Below are 16827 nucleotides of genomic sequence, written 5' to 3' on the forward strand. Positions count from 1 at the left end.
TAATGATTCGCCACCCTCCATAAGAAATCAACGTAAGTGGCGAATTCAGGAACCAAAATTGAAATCGTGGCGAATACTGGTGCAAGTGGTCCAGTATTCGCCACCCCCATTTTTAAGGTGAAACATCTCGGAATCCAAAGATGGCCGGCAATATGGCCGACTCGTACCCCTAATCACGTTTTCAAGGGCACAAAACTGAACAAAATACAGCATTCCCATTCCCCCGGTGTGTACATAAAAAAAAAACAATAATAATGATGACGATCTTATGACAAATCAACAAGTTTTTAGTTTTATTAGATTAAGTGATCATTTTGCCCTGTCAATACAATAGCGACGTATTTCCTCCGAACATGTGAAGCATTTCAGATGACTAATATATCGACATTCGACGTTTTCATTGGCTTGTCAAACTTGACAGAGAAGTTCAATCCCTTAAAACCCAACGTGTCCTGACACCCCAATTTAAGGTACGTGATTTTTCACGTTTGAGTGTTCGATTTCGAACCCTGCAATTTTTTAGAGTAAACGCTCTCTTAGTGGAGCTAGTATGTTTTAACATATTTCGCATTGATTTATTGATTAGGTATGTAACATTTTACTATGATGTACGGTGATACAACTAATCGATTAAAATTTATGAAACTTGATCGTAAAACAATTGAAAACAATTATTTGGCATAAATAGTTTAGGACTTTGCACCTGTACTGGTGCATCTGTACCCATAGTGAAGGACCCGATAAGAATTCACCATTAAAGAAATCATACTACCTCCAAAGGAACAGAATTCCTATTATTATGACAAGATTTTCGAAGGAAAATTCCACATTATTGAATGGTAAAGGGAGTTGAGATTTATCGATCAATATGTTCAAATCACATGGTTTATGATTTTATCGGCGTATTATGACTTTTTTCCTTAGTTGCTCGACTATTGATTCACATGTTCTATTTCTTAAAGAATACTTAGTATTTGATTTGCCTTTCAAGTTAATTGAAAAAAATTGCTCAATTGTCCATCAAATCAAATTAGTACTTGTCACAAAAGTTGGGCTCCAATAACATTTCTAAAATTAAAATTTACAAAATGTGATATGACCATAGATTTTTCCCACATATTTTTTTCTCTCGATGTCGGAAGTAAGCATGCCGACGAGGGGGACAGTTTTATGTTTTTGTTTATGATTCTTTGTCTGAACGAACGATGTTATTTTATCGATGCTGTGCGCAAGTGTGGCTCCTCGTTGGGCGTATGTGTTCGAACACCACCTGAACGCGATACTGATAACCACCTCACGACGATGTGCGTGTACCGGACCAGCAAACCTTTTTTTTTGTATGTAAAGTAACTCTAGAATGGAAAGTGAGAGTGAGCGTAAGCTTGGTTCCATTCACTTTCGTAAATGTATGAAGTGGTTCTAATACAATCATATACCGTATGAAAACATTCCCAAATTCAAGAAGCGGTAGTGGATACTGCTGCATTCAAGCCTTGGTCATATTAATCCAATGACCAACTGACTGACACAGCCCTGCACTGTGTTTGTGTACGGATAGATGCGTGAGTGTGGAAAAGATTGTTTATGGGATTTATTGACTAACGAAAAAAGCTTTTCAGCTACGCAATAAGACGACAAAAACAAAGAAAAGCAGATAGCTTCCAAAAATATTGTAGTGTTTTCTTTCTGCTTGTTGCTTTATGCTTTTCTCTGCTCGAAATTGCGACTTATTTTCAGGTCTACTGTAAACTAGCTGAATTTCGCCGTTTTAACAAATAGGGTTGTTAAATAATATATCACATTAATTTTACGTGTGGATCAGACTTATTGCATAATTTTAAATTTGAAAAGCATGTTTGAAATATTAGGAAATTACAATAAGAATGTTAGTTTGCTTTGTTAGCCTAATGTTTTGCGTTTATAAGACAGAATTATAGAAAATATTTGTGATATCAATTTACATAAAATATAATTAAAAATGGCGAGCCAAATCAGAAATTCACACCAACATTGCTATATCCATATAGGTTGCTTCGCAGCTCTCACACGATAGACTATATTGTCATCACCGATTGTCCTATAAGAATAGAAAATTTAATATTTTTGGGGCTGGTATGTGATTACCGACAGTATTGCTGACGTGTGAATGAGAAAATTCCGTTCCAAACTAAATGTTGAACGTAGTTTATTCTGGGTTTTCAAATCAATACCCTTAAAATACCTGAAACTACTACTATTATGGTAGCACAGACAAACAGACGTCACACTTTCATCATTGTCCATTCTTTTTAATGGTTAATTCAAATATTGTGTAGGTTGCCAATCCCCACCCGGATTTTACCATTGAGCGTACATGCATTCATGACTTTGATTTTGATTACGATTTGTTCTAAGTGTTACGTCTGTTTGTCTGTGATACAGTGAAACCTCCATGAGTCGATATTGAAGGGACCATCAACTCATGGAAATATCGAGTCATGGAACAGAAATCCTTTGGAATGCTGTTTCAAGGGACCATCATAGTAACCATCAAATTTTGTTTCTAGTATGGTTCCATGAGTCGATATCGACTCATGGAACATCGACTCATGGAAGTTTAACTGTAGTAGTATACTTTTTGAATTTTAATGTTTTTTTTTTCATATTTCTTTTTGTTCCAATAGACGAAAATCTATCTATGATTTTGCTACTGTGCTGACATTACTTTATTCTCCTGCATTTTCTTTATCTCATTGAGCGTAGGTATCAGTGTAGAGTAAATACTACTAATATAAGCCGTCGTTATCAAATTGTGTACGCTCAAGTTCAAGTTCAATTCTAGACCAAGTTACGATGACGGCATTATTCATGAAAGCATTGTTAGGGAGCCGGATCATATTCTTGGCTCTTTTGATCCACTTCGGCAGTGGCGTTTTTTGAAGCTACTAAACTTATATTTGGCCACAATATGCATTGTTTTTAAGTGCTTCTTCAACTAGAAGTTTCAGACAATTCGGCCGATAAAAGTGAATTATTGAAGTGCCCAAGTAGCTCTGCACCGTATATGCAGTGTTGCAAAAATCACAAGTTCTCGCATAAGTTGTGATCTCGCCCTAAAAACCATTGGTAACCAAGTGTGTAGCTCCTTGTTTCTGAAATGAATGGACCAGGATGAAAACTATCACCACTGGGAGATAGAGAAGGATCTTTTCTTCAACGTGACATAGTCGAATAACGTGTAAATCCATTCGTTTGCTCGGTAACAACAAGCTACACACTGGGTTACCAATGGATTTTACGGCGAGTTTTTTTATGGGAGAGTTAACCCATTCCTTCCCACATTTTTGTTCGAAAATTTAATTGTCAAAATAGCGTTTCTAGAAAAAAGTGCTTGAGCAAAAATTGTTGCAAATAATTATTCAAAGTCATTAGATTTATATTATTGTTTTTCAAAAGTTAGTTGATTGATTTTCAATAGATTGACCCTTAGGTCACTTATTTCGGTGTTTGATGAGACAAATGAGCGCATAAATGTATTTCAATCTAGCGTTCGTCGAAAATGGATGGATCACCTGTGCTAACATGAGGAAGAGTGGGTCACTTTTCATTCTAGGTAATAATATCGTTTGATAATTTCGAGTTCATATTTGGGGGCCCAGATAGCCGTAGCGGTAAACGCGCAGCTATTCAGCAAGACCACGCTGAGGGTCGTGGGTTCGAATCCCACCGGTCGAGGATCTTTTCGGGTTGGAAATTTTCTCGTAGAGTTCTCTGCATCTTTCTTAAGTAGGTGTTCAATCAATCATCCTTTCCCATTCCCCAGCTTTCGCAAGGACGTGGCCAGGACAGCTTTCGATTATTGGAGGATGCGTCAATTTTGTCTAAGAATCAGAGGTTAATCCCGAATCTCTGACTTTAATAACGGACGGGAAGGAGGCAACCCTCATACAATGGTCTAGGACTGTACCACCTACGAATTTGTGCGAAATGCTAATTATGTTAATGCTAATGAAATATTGATTAATGCCCAAGTATTACATTTTCCGTAATCTTGATCTAATAACACAAAATATTGATCTTAGTAGGTAGAATCGTTAAAATAGAATCTAATGAAGCTAAATAGAAAGTATACTTCTGTGAATATTACATTTAACGGAACTTCATCCATACGCTTATAATTTTTATAAACTGAATCCTAAAAGTTTTGGGATCTAGCCAGTTTACAACGAATTCAATTCCGACGGTTTTTAAGATGTCATTTTTTTGGGAGTTTGGATGAAAATGTGAATTGGCAAAAGTTTCAATTTTATAAATGTTCCAAATTCGTATTAAAATTTACAAAATAAAATAGTTTGGTGACATAACAGTCAAATATTAAGGTACTGTTTCGGAATCATCTTCTAAGATTGCACTGCAACTTCAAAGGCACAAATCTCGCGAATAACGCATCCAACAACAGTGAACTTTTTATGTTGGCTTTGTGCACTAGCAGAAAGGATAAAATAAGAAGATCAAAAACATTTGCCAACTTTTTCTCCAGTTTAGTGCCTTTGAAAACGTGAGTAGGAGCACAAGTCGGCCATTGTGACGGCCATCTTTAGATTCCGAGATGTTTCACCTTAATAAAAAAAATCTGCTTAAAAAGGATTATTTACGTAAATGTTAACTTTTCTGTTTGAAAAAATCGTAGGCAATATCTTAAAATTTTGTAAGTACAATTCAAATTTCCAAGCATGGTGCTCAACTAGACCTATTACCTGCAGTAGATCATATTGAATATTCCCTATCATATTGGATATAGATCGTTAAACAGTATAATAGAATTGAAATAAAACTGATTACGATTCGATTTTCAAGTCACTTTTAGTCACTTTTTCGAGAATCGAAAGTCACTTTTTAGTCACTTATTTTTCAAATCTGGTCACTAAAATAACTTTTTATATACCACTTCTTGCTACCAGCCCTGTGACGATACCTCCCTAACTCGATGGTCCCTTCAATATCGAGTTAGGGAGAGATGACTCAAACTTATTTTTTTCACATGTCATAAACCTATGTTTACAATCACTATGAATACTACTCATATCTCCTACAATTTCCCTTGCTATTTCGTACTCAAAAAATCTTATAAGTTTTCGCCTAAAACGTACTCGAGAATGTCAGTATCGCCTAATGTTTTGAGCCTGTCATCGATATCATTTTCAATAAGCGTGTGCTATAATAAAGGCGTAAGTCGCATGATCGCATGCTGCAAATCGACCACGCCGCCGTACACATGCATGTGTTTATAGTCTAAAATTAGCAACTTTTTTTTCTGTTGGAGTAATTTTCAGCTCAGAAAGCTTGGGCAAAGCATGGAAACTGAAAACTCGTCATACGTTATTTGTTTGCGATTGACTCAAATTACATAAACCATCTCTACAAAGCATAAAATCATACCAAGAGTTTATTAATTTGGACCACCCAAAATAATGACAAGCTCCACAGTGCGATGCGTTGGGACGCGTCTACCCTGTGTGCACAATCATCGCGATCGTTGAGCGCAGTGATGTCGGAGTTGCTATCCATGGGGGTGACCCATTTCGCATACGGACGTATGGCATAATGGACGTTTCGCATAATGCAGTTTCATACAAGAACAGGTAGCAATTTAATGAAGGCATATAATTCTCATTATGCCACATGCCCATTATGCCAAAGGTCCTTATGCGAAATGTCCCATCCCCATTATCCGTAAAATCATAGCATTTAATGTGAATTGATCACAAAAATCATAAAATTTATTAAAACTTGTGATCTTGAGATGAAACACTTTTCTTTCAAAATGATATGTTTTTATAATATGCAGCAAATGTTCCGAAAACAAGCATATAACAATTGGTCGGCGTTAAGTCAGAGTGGACCAAGTGACATTTTTCATATTTTGAGAAAAATGGGTTTAAAGTCTAACGCTCTGTAATTTTTGAACTCGTTTAAAATTTGGTTCAATATTTCCACACATCTTTGTGTTACTTTCAAACAATATGATGTGAAGCGATAATCATAAAAAATCATAATCCAAACCTCTGATAGAACGATTTTCTGATGTACTATGTGCACTTGGTCCATTCTGACTGAATTAAAAACCACCGTTCAGTGAGTTGGTTCACTCTGACTGAACAATTTCTAGGAAAATAACAATCATTCAATCCTTGCATGGTCAAACTGGGTGCATATCTCTAAGAAAAACAGATTATCAAGACCCTTCGACACCAGTATCGAAAACTCTTTAAGAATCCATATCGTCAATACTGAAATCAGTGGCATTACGATTGCTTGAAAATTAAGGTTTTGCAGGGTCAGAGTATTGATGGCCAGCAATATTCAAAAATGTGTTCAGTCAGAGTGGACCAAGTGAAAATCTTGAGTACTGACCAAAATATACTGGTCCAATAAGCGGGTTCTAGCACATTCCATACATACACCATAGAACTACCATAAACTTCTATCGAACTCTGAAATTGACTCAAAAAATGCAATAATCAATCAGTGTATTGCTTTTCAACACATGGTCCACTCTGTCTGCACAGAAATTGTTGCATTTTCTGACCACCCATCGAAATATAATAAATGGTTAAAAATCAAAATCAAATGCATCGAATTAAATAATATTTATAAATTTCTTTTGTTGGATAAGTAGAAGAATCATTCGAAGTCGAGAAATCTGACAAATTTCTAGAAATGTTTTTAATTTCCTCGCATTCCTCAGCGCGCTGATCATTTTCGCTGATATGGTAATAAGCACTTGGTCCACTCTGACTGCACACTTTTATCGAGTTTTATTGATCATCCAAAGTAAATTTGTTACATATCTCGCGCAGTTTACAGCATTCTTAAAATCTGATCGAAGTGAAACGGAAGTAAGGTAATTTCGCATCTAATGAGAGAATAATCCAATTTTCCCAAGTTTTGTACTTGGTCCCCTCTGACTTAACGCCGACCAATTGGTAGAAACATTTTGTATGAAAAAATTCAATTGTTTGTATGAGCCGTAACACTTGAGCCTACTCCACCCTCCTCCTGTGGACGACGCCTAAGTATTAGAAATACCTCAGTTTGGTATTCAAAAGCACTTTTCTTCTGCTCGGGATCTCTGACGAAATTGTTTGTTCAGTCTCGGAAGGCAATATCGTCAACGGGAAGCTGACAGAACAATGAATCATCTGAATGTTGGCTCATTGGTGTGTTAGAAACATACTGTTAATTTGGCCGATAATAGTCGAATAGTGCCGAAGCCGTAAATTACCTTACACTGAACCATGTAATCGTATCAGATTTATCTGAAAACATATGTTATTTTTTTGTTCATCTAGTTTCTCACAAAACCTTCATCAGTTTGTGACTTAAACTGTCACTATCAATTTTTGATGAGATTCATCAGATTAATCACTTACCTTTCTTTAGAAATTCATGAGTTAGGTATTGGATTTGTTAATGAAATCTATGTAAACTAGCTAAGATGATAATTATTTGTTTTGTTCGTAATTTTAATTTGTGTGTTTAAAACAGCAGGATAAATTTTCAGGATTTGCTTTTATAGTGTATAGTGTAAGATCAAAAACAACAAATTCTATTTGATTTTGATTTGTGTAATCAGTAAACTTACTTACCGTTGCCATTTAATATTGATTTTACTGTACAAACACTGAGTCGGTTGTGTAAAATGTACATATGTGACGTTTTTAATACTTTTTATGCTATTTCTTGGCTTAGTGTTTGAATTTAGATGATTTGAAAAGATTTTACGAGTAACATGTACATATTTCTATCTACAGTATTGGACAAAACATTTGCAACTTTTTCGATTTTCCATACAAAACACTTTGGTAAGCTAGATCTCAGTTATTTATGGACCGATTTGAATGAAACTTTCACAGAACATCAGATATAACTTGAATTTTAACATATATTTTTGAAAAGTTTTTCCAATCACAAGTTTATAAATAATAACGGTTTAAATAAAGTGTATTTTTTGACGGAACATTCGAAACTTTTTATTTTTTATTTCAAAATCTGATAGCCCTACACAAAAACTGTCTTCAGCAAACTTTTTCATCTCGTCAAAATCTACAACTTTGCTGAAGATACCATGAAGCTATTCCTTCAATATGTTTAGTTATGTCAATTATAAAAAAAATCGTCAAAAAATTCACTTTAGTCAAACCGTCACTGCTTTTCAACTTGTGATTGGAAAAATCACTCAAAAATATATGTTAAAATTCAAGTTATGTCTGATATTCTGTGAAAATTTCATTCAAATCGGTCCATAAATAACCGAGATATAGTTTATCAAAGTTGGTCATTTTGTATGGAAAATCGAAAAAGTTGCAAATGTTTTGTCCAATACTGTATATTTACATCTAATTGACTCCCTTTTTCTTCTTCTGTTTTGCAGTTGCCCGTTTTTGCATCGCACGGCAGGCGACACTGAGCGGCGATACCACTTACGCTACTACAAAACATGCATGTGCGTTCACGATACCGATGCTCGCGGGTATTGCGTCAAAAATGGACACCACTGTGCATTTGCCCACGGCATCCACGACCAGCGGCCGCCAGTTTACGACATCAAGGAACTGGAAGCGATGCAAGCAGCCGAAGCTAGCGGTGAATCCATGAACGGACCCAACGTATTGGACAAGGAGAGGAATCTGATGAATGAAGATCCAAAGTGGCAAGATACAAACTATGTTTTGGCCAATTATAAGACAGAGCCGTGCAAAAGGCCCCCGAGGCTCTGTCGACAGGGTTATGCTTGTCCGCAGTACCACAATAGCAAGGACAAAAGACGCAGTCCTAGGAAATATAAGTACAGGTAAGGTTGATTATTATCATTATATGGCTATTCGCCCTTGGCGAGTTCGTCACTTAGGATAACTTGATTGAAAAGTGTAGGGTGGCCACTAACTCGGGAAAATAGTGCAAAACAGGAAAAGTCGGGAATTTCTTCTGCTATCGTAAAATGCCTTTATATACCTTGTAAATCAAAAAATATATTTTTTTAGTAAAACAGTGTTATATTGCCACTATTTGCAGGTAACGTTATGGACAAAAGGAAGGTCTCTAAAATCCCTTTTTTTTCATCAAAATGGTCTCTAAAGTATCTTTTTTCACATCCAACCTATTATATTCAGAGGCTTCAGAGAAACCTTCATAGACTTTTACACAAATATCCTACAGACCCTACAGATGTTTCTTCTCAGACTTTTCGAGAAAAGCTCCAAGATTTTTTTCTCTCGGTTTGTTGACTCAGACCTTTTGATCCATAAAGCATCCTCCAAGAATTATTTGAGTGATTTCTTCAGAGATCATCTATCTAACAAACTTTAATGGATTTCCACATAAATTCCTCTATAGATTTCTCTACCTTACAAACATTTCCACAATATGCTCCAAAAAATCCTGGAGCACTCCTACACTATTCGCTTCAGTAATTCCACAGAGAATCCTAGGAGATCTTCCGGAAAATCCTACAAAAGTCTCTCAAAGTTTTATTGCAGATTAAAAAAAAATCTTTACTTATTTCTTGTAAGAAACCTCCAGAATTGCGCCAGGTGTTCCTACGCCGGTTTTTCCAGTTATTCTTCCAGCCATTTTCATATGGGTTTTCTTAAGAATTAATTCACAGTTTCTTCAAATATTCCTCTAGCGATTATTTTCAAGATTTTTTTTTAAACTTCCAAAAATTCCTCAAAAAATTCAGCAAAAGATTCCTCATCCTCGTGACGTTCCTCCAAAAAATCTCTAGGAATTTCTCAAGCATTTAAGCTAGGGATTATTCCTCTAGTTCTTGCTAAAATTTCTCGATATATTTGTAATACTTGTCCATAGTTTTTACAAACTCCTTCAAGACTTTTTTCAGGTGTCCAGGAGTTCTTTCGGAGATACTTGCAGAAGTTTATCTGTTTCTACAGCAGCTTCAGTCCTAGACCATAACCTGCCCCATCATCCATCTCCTTGACATCATACCATCATTATGCTTTACTTTCCTCGTAACAAGCGTGGCCAGCAATGGATGTTGTCATATCTTTTTATCTCTCATTTCCGATCGGACAGTTTTTTTTAAATAGTCTCGCATTAGTGATTGTTTTAATAATGGTAACGTAAAGGACATGACAGATTTCAGTATGCAATTCATCCGAGATTAAGTTTATTTTAAAAATGCCATCCGGGTCATTTAATTTACTCCTATCAAACGCATTCCTATAACGCGTACTCCTATAATACTACCACAGAAGAACAGACGTAACACTCTAATTATATTCATCGCACTGCAGAATTGCGCCCAATTCTTATATTTGGTAGTTGGCGCTCGCATCGCTTTAGTTCGAATTTGACGTTGGCTCACTACCGCCACCTAGTTCGCGGTTGGCCAAATGAAGTATTTTTAGCATTGGGCGTAAATGTTCACGTGACTATGTTTTAAATTGATAAGCTGGTTCGTCTGTGATACTACGTTCAGACTAGAGCTGATATTACGTAATATAGGCTATCTTGATATCAAACATCACACATTTTATTTCCAGTGAAAACTAGATGTAATGTTTATGATATCAAGATAGCCTATAATACTTAATATTAGCTCTAGTCATAACGTAGTATGACACACTAGAGCGTTATAGGAGACCCAGGGCTTATGAGATTTCATCAATTTGGGAGTGTTGTTGATATCTCGTATGCGGTAGAAGATAGCACAGTACTGTCTTCGGCGGATTTTTAGCATTCAGTACGATCTATTTTTAGGAGTTGAAGATCATCCTCTAATTGAGAAATTGGCCGGTAGGGCCGCCTTTTCTGATTTGCAAACTTTGTAACATAAGATATCTTTAAATTCTGATGTTTTGGAAGGTTGGTGTCTTCGAAAGAGTTGTTCAGTAGCTCAAGGGCTGACATAATTTGAGCCAAAAGTTTCGAGATTTTGACATCAGGCGACGCTAGTAAGCATGGAATTTTCGTTTTGCGAATAGTTCAGTAGCCTGAAAGATGGCGTCATAGGCAAAGTTGTTCAGTAGGGGCTAACATTATTTGAGCCAACCGTTTAGAGATTTTGCCACCAGGTGGCGCTAGTGAACATAGAATTTTTTGATTTGCAGATAGCTCAGTAGCCTGACCTCTTAGAAAGATGGCATCTGCGGCAGAGTTGGTCAGTAGTTCCAAGGGCTAACATTCTATTAGACGAAAGTTTCGAGATTTTGCCACCATACGGCGGCATAAATTTTTTGTTCTTTCATTTTTCTAAGTGGTCATGTTACTATGCTATTCATAAAACAAAAATTATATGCTACCCAGCGTCGCCTGGTGGCAAAATCTCAAAATCGGATAAAGCTGCCAAGTTCTTAACCAAAAGGATGATCCTCAACTATTGAAGGTAGATCGTACTGAGCACTGAAACTTCGTCGAAGACAGCACTATGCTATCTCTTAAGGCATACGACATATTATTCAACAACACCCCCAAAATGGCGACATCTTATAAGCTCTGGGTCTCCTATAACGCGAATTCCTATAACGCCCCCCAATCATGTTTCTAATAGGAGACCTGACCGTAATACTTTAAAAAAAAAAATCCTTGACAATTCCCTGGCCACAAAAATGGATAAATTCTGCAAGAAGTTCCTTCTGAATTTCTCAAATCAGGAGGAATTCCCGAAGGAACCTTAGGAAGAATATTTAGAATTATTTATGAAGAGAAATTCTTAGGTTAAGTCTTGAGGAAATCTTGAACAACACATTTTGAGGACATCCTAAGGGGTCTACCACAAAGGGCCAAATCACATAAGATCGAAAACACAAAAGGCAGAATATAGAAAATTACAGGGGTCTATTCTTAGGTGATACACCCAAAAAACACTAAGCATATTTTAGCTGGATAAACTATTATTCAGCTAGTAATGTCACTTGAAAATCTTGTCCTTACTCTATTGAAAAAAAAAAAATGTGGAATCTTTGGTGTAATTTTTGGGGTCATCTTTAGGAAAAGGATGCACTAATAAATTCTCATTTCTGGTTCCTGTGCGGTCCCTTTCTTTTTTTAAAATTGATTCTTTGTGGTCATCCTGTGAGTGTAAGAAAATAAAACACAATACATTTTCCTATTATTTTGCAGATCTACACCGTGTCCTAGTGTAAAACATGGTGAAGAATGGGGCGAACCAGCTAACTGTGAAGCCGGTGACAATTGTCAGTACTGCCACACACGTACTGAACAGCAGTTTCATCCAGAGATTTACAAATCGACCAAGTGTAACGATGTTCAGCAGGCTGGATATTGTCCTCGGTCCGTGTTCTGCGCTTTCGCTCATGTTGAACGTAAGTTATTGAATAGGTGTTCGTAGTTTATCATTTTAACCATTCGAAATTCTATTTAATCTGTTTGCAGCTTATGTCCTGACGGAAGAAATATCGTCTCGCGATCTAGATAGCCAAGCACTTGCCCTTAGCGATATGATATCTTCCGTTTTGCCTCCCGATAGTGGTGGGGGAGGCGGAGGAGGGGGACTTGGTTGTTCCCTCAGTAAGAAGGACAAACACGAGCTAGCGGTGAGTGTACTAAGCTATCTAGACGGAGGACGGCAGGAGAATCTACCATTTGAACTTGAACCGCAGAATTTTCAATCGTTCTTCCAGCTGCTGCAGAATGGTAGCGCAGAAAGTAGCGAATCGGCAAGCACCAGCAGTATCGGCTCTAATCATAGTTCCCACAACAAAGCACCTGGTTCACAGCTACAACAAAAGCATAATAATAGTAGTCTTCTAGGCGTCGTAACATCCACCAATTGCAATGGCGGTGGTAGCGTCAGCAATCAAGCCAACAACAGTCTCGGTAGCTTACAATCAACGCTGTTCAGCAATGGCAGTACTGCCGCTAGCTCACTGCTGTCGAACAGCTTTCCGGACTTTACACCGGAGATTCGGGCACAGGTGGGAGAACAACTGAAACTAGTGGACAACTTTGTTGCATATCTTCGAATTAGAAGTCATTTTTGTAATCAGCGAAACTAGATTTTCGAAATTCCTAGAATGAAACAAAGTACATTTGTCACTCTTTTTAATGCATGTCCTGAGCAGCGCCGTCAAAAAAATCATTGATTTCCTTCCAAACCGTTATGTTTAGCACCTGCAGACTGCTCTAGTAGTTTAAATTAAAAGTTAGAATCCGCGCTGGTTTAATCTCTTGCCAAATGTCGATGTACTAAACATCTGGAGCTGGAACCATTTTCTCAAATCATTTCCTATCTTGCAGATGCTGGCGATTGACAACGATCTCACGATGAGTCCGCTCGAAAAAGAACAACGGAAACGCATGTGTTTAACATTCAATCTTAGGAATATAGCATCCTCATTAGACGGCGGAGTGTGTAAGTACCTTTATTGATTTTCTTAGTCACTTCAGTCCTGTTTTCAATTTATTTCAAAAGGTAATTGGAAACTGCCTACCCCTACATTCCTCAAGTTTAAGCAAAACGGGTGAAATAGAAGTCTTCAAATTGTGTTCTTTTTCTGGCACGGTTCTTGAAAAATCGATGGGTTAACTGTTAGGCTCTTATTTTTATAGCAAGCTTTTTAATACAGGATCAACACATTTTCATGGACATAAAGAGTATGAACAATGTTCAATTGTGTGATTCCCTTGAATACATTTTGTATTGGTTTGTATTCCTGTCCTTAGGCAAGGTCATTAACTTCATTCGATTGATTCTCTTAAACTGACTCAGATAATTGAAAATGTAGGAAAAGCCTATTTATTTTATCCCGTATCCGTCCAGCCAATAGAAAACAAAAGAGTTGAATCTGCATTTCTGCATTTCTTGATGAATGATGCCTTGGAATTTTCGCCGGTTCCGGTAGGTCACTAGATCAGATCGAGTAAAACTGACCCCAAATTGCTTTTTCGTCGACTCATTACCCAACTTGGTCATTTTAATTGCACGATCCATACCCTGAGGACCTACCAAGCCTCCCCCGTTAACATGTCCTATACCGTTTAGCACGTTGGTGACTTTAATGCATGGGCAGTGGAGTGGGGTAGCCGTTGCACCAATCCAAGAGGCCAATTATTGTTGGAATCTCTGACCGCATTAAATATAGAGCTGGCAAATGTAGGTACAGTGAGTACCTTCCGCAGAAATGGTGCAGAGTCGATTATCCACGTGACGTTGTGTAGTCCTAACCTTGTAGGTACCATGAACTAGCGCGTTGATGAAGGTTATACTCATAGTGATCATCAATCGATTCGTTATAGTATAATACCAGGCGAGCGGAAGCCAGCGCGATGTAAGTCGACCCAAGTCCGAGGTTGGAAAACAGCGCGCTTCGACGGCGAAGTATTCACCTAAGCCCTGAGGCGCGATAGGTACACTATGGACCTAAACGGTGAAGAGATAGTTGCTGTGATATCATGAGCGTGTGATGCTTCCATGCCGAGAAAAGCCCCTCCCAGAGAGAACAGGCCGCCGGTGTACTGGTGGTGCGAATCAATAGCAAATCTTCGAGCAATACGCCTTCGGGCTAGACGAAGAATGCAACGTGCACGCACAGAAGCACAAAAAGAAGAACGCGGTGCAGCATTCAGAGAGGCAAAGTTAGCTCTCAAAAAGGAAATCAAGAGTCGAAAACGGGCATGCTTTGATAGTCTATGCCAGAGTGCCTACTCGAGTCCGTGGGGTGACGCCTACAGAGTGGTAATGGCTAAGACCAAAGGTGCCATAGTGCACCAAGAAAAGTTGAACGAGTTGCTGCGATCGATAATCGATGTACTCTTCCCGCATCATCCCACAAGCCCATGGCCCCCAGCGCCGTATGCGACAGATGAAGGAGAAGAAGTGGCAATGGTGACGAACGAAGAGCTGGCAGAGGTCGTGAAATCATTCGCGTCAAACGAGGCACCAGGACCCGATGGTACCCCGAATGTTGCCTTAAAAGCGGCAGTGAATGCGGATCCGGACATGTTCAGAACCACGATGCAACGCTGCATAGATCAAGGAATGTTCCCAGATGTATGAAAGCGACAGAAATTAGTGCTACTACCAAAGGCGGGGAAACCTCCAGGTTACCCGTCGGCGTATAGACCTATCTGTCTACTAGATAAGACGGGCAAGCTATTGGAGAGGTTGATCCTTAACAGGCTAGAATACGGAAGGTGCGTACGGCCTGTCCAACAACTAGTTTGGATTCAGGAAAGGTAAATCTACTATGGACGCTATCCAGACGGTCGTTCAGACAGCTGAGGTGGCAATAGAGCATAAAAGGAGCGGCATCCGTTACAGCGCGGTTGTCACTCTGGATGTGAAGAATGCGTTCAACAGCGCAAGCTGGACAGCAATAGCCCACGCAGTTCACCGCCTCAAGGTACCGGTGCAGATGGTAAGCTTCTAGAAAGTTATTTTCATGGTAGGATTCTACTGTATGACACAGAGGAGAGGCAGAAAAGCGTTCGAATTACCACAGGAGTACCTCAAGGTTCAATCCTGCGCCCGCTGTTATGGAATGCGATGTACGATGACGCACTGAGGCTGCCCCTTCTGACGGGTGTTAAGAATGTTGGCTTCGCCGATGGTATCACCCGACTATGGTGAATCGATGGAGGAAGTAGAGTTGACAGCAGCGCACTCTATTTCCATAGGTGAGGAATGGATGAAGTCTATGAAACTAGGACTGGCCCGTCACAAGATTGAGGTGGTGGTGGTCAATAATCGCAAGTCCGAGCAACGGGCACTTATCGCGGTCGGTGATTGCACCATAGAGTCCAAACGATCCCTTAGGCATCTTCTTGGGATAATGATCGATGACAAGTTTAGCTTCGCTAGCCACGTTAAATATGCCTGTGAAAGCAAAAGGGCATCTACGGCTATAGCGGTGCTTTCGAGCAAACGCAAGCTCCTGGCTAGCGTGGCGCTATCCATACTAAGGAATTATGGACCAATCTAGTCAAAAGCGCTTAGAACGAACAGAAACCTGAAGCGGTTGGAAAGCACGTGTGCTTTAGAGTAGCAAGCGCATACCGAACGGTATCTAAAAAAGCCGTGTGAATCATAACCGGAATGACGCCCATCTGGCTCATCATCAAGGAAGATTTCATTTTTCATTTATTTAGTTAACATCTTGACAGATAACACTGAATCAACAATTTCACACCACAATACTTGGTTCGTGGCCGCATCTCTCCATCCTCGGTTCTGCCCCACGCTCACCAAATCGATACGCACTTGATCCGCCCACCTTGCTCGTTGCGCTCCACGCCTTCTTGTACCAACTGGATCCGAAGCGAACACCATCTTTGCAGGGTTGCTGTCCGGCCTACCAGCTTTGGCCACCTGCTGGATACTGGGTTCGCTGTAGAGATGGGCGAACTCGTGGTTCATTCTTCGCCGCCACACACCGTTTTCCTGCACACCGCCAAAGATCGTCCTAAGCACCCGACGTTCGAAGACTCCAAGTGCTTGCAGAACCTCCTCGAGCATCGTCGACGTTTCATGCCCGTAGAGGACTACCGGCCTTATGAGCGTTTTGTACATGGTAAATTTGGTGCGGGCGTGAATCTTTTTTGACCGCAGCTTCTTCTGGAGGCCATAGTAGGCCCGACTTCCACTGATGATGCGCCTCCGGATTTCACGGCTAACGTTATTGTCAGCCGTCAGCAAGGATCCAAGGTAGACGAACTCGTCGACCACCTCGTTGCCACGGTTGCTATAGACAGTACCTGCATAGTTTCGGCACTCAGACTGTTGCGAGTATGGGCAGAATTCCCCCTAAATGTTCGGAGGACCATAGTGCGCAGTTTAGATTAGAGTCCCTCTCTGGCACTCGGATG

The 16827-nt window shown here is 39.2% G+C and overlaps 1 protein-coding gene across 6 annotated transcripts in view; it reads left to right on the forward strand.

Annotated features, from left to right (window-relative positions):
- The window catches only part of LOC5576307 (RING finger protein unkempt), a 39926-nt gene that overhangs the window by 6078 nt on the left and 17021 nt on the right, over window positions 1-16827 (forward strand). For 2 of the 6 annotated variants that reach the window (XM_021846996.1, XM_021847003.1), the window contains exons 3-6: window positions 8414-8833; window positions 12124-12326; window positions 12397-12938; window positions 13261-13375. In XM_021846996.1, the coding sequence (XP_021702688.1) occupies window positions 8414-8833; window positions 12124-12326; window positions 12397-12938; window positions 13261-13375 (1280 nt within the window). The remainder of the gene's footprint in view (window positions 1-8413; window positions 8834-12123; window positions 12327-12396; window positions 12939-13260; window positions 13376-16827) is intronic. The other 4 variants (XM_021847015.1, XM_021847020.1, XM_021847005.1 and 1 more) reach the window with 3 other exon arrangements.

This window comes from Aedes aegypti, chromosome 1 (genome assembly GCF_002204515.2).
Source record: "Aedes aegypti strain LVP_AGWG chromosome 1, AaegL5.0 Primary Assembly, whole genome shotgun sequence".
Lineage (NCBI taxonomy): Eukaryota > Metazoa > Arthropoda > Insecta > Diptera > Culicidae > Aedes > Aedes aegypti.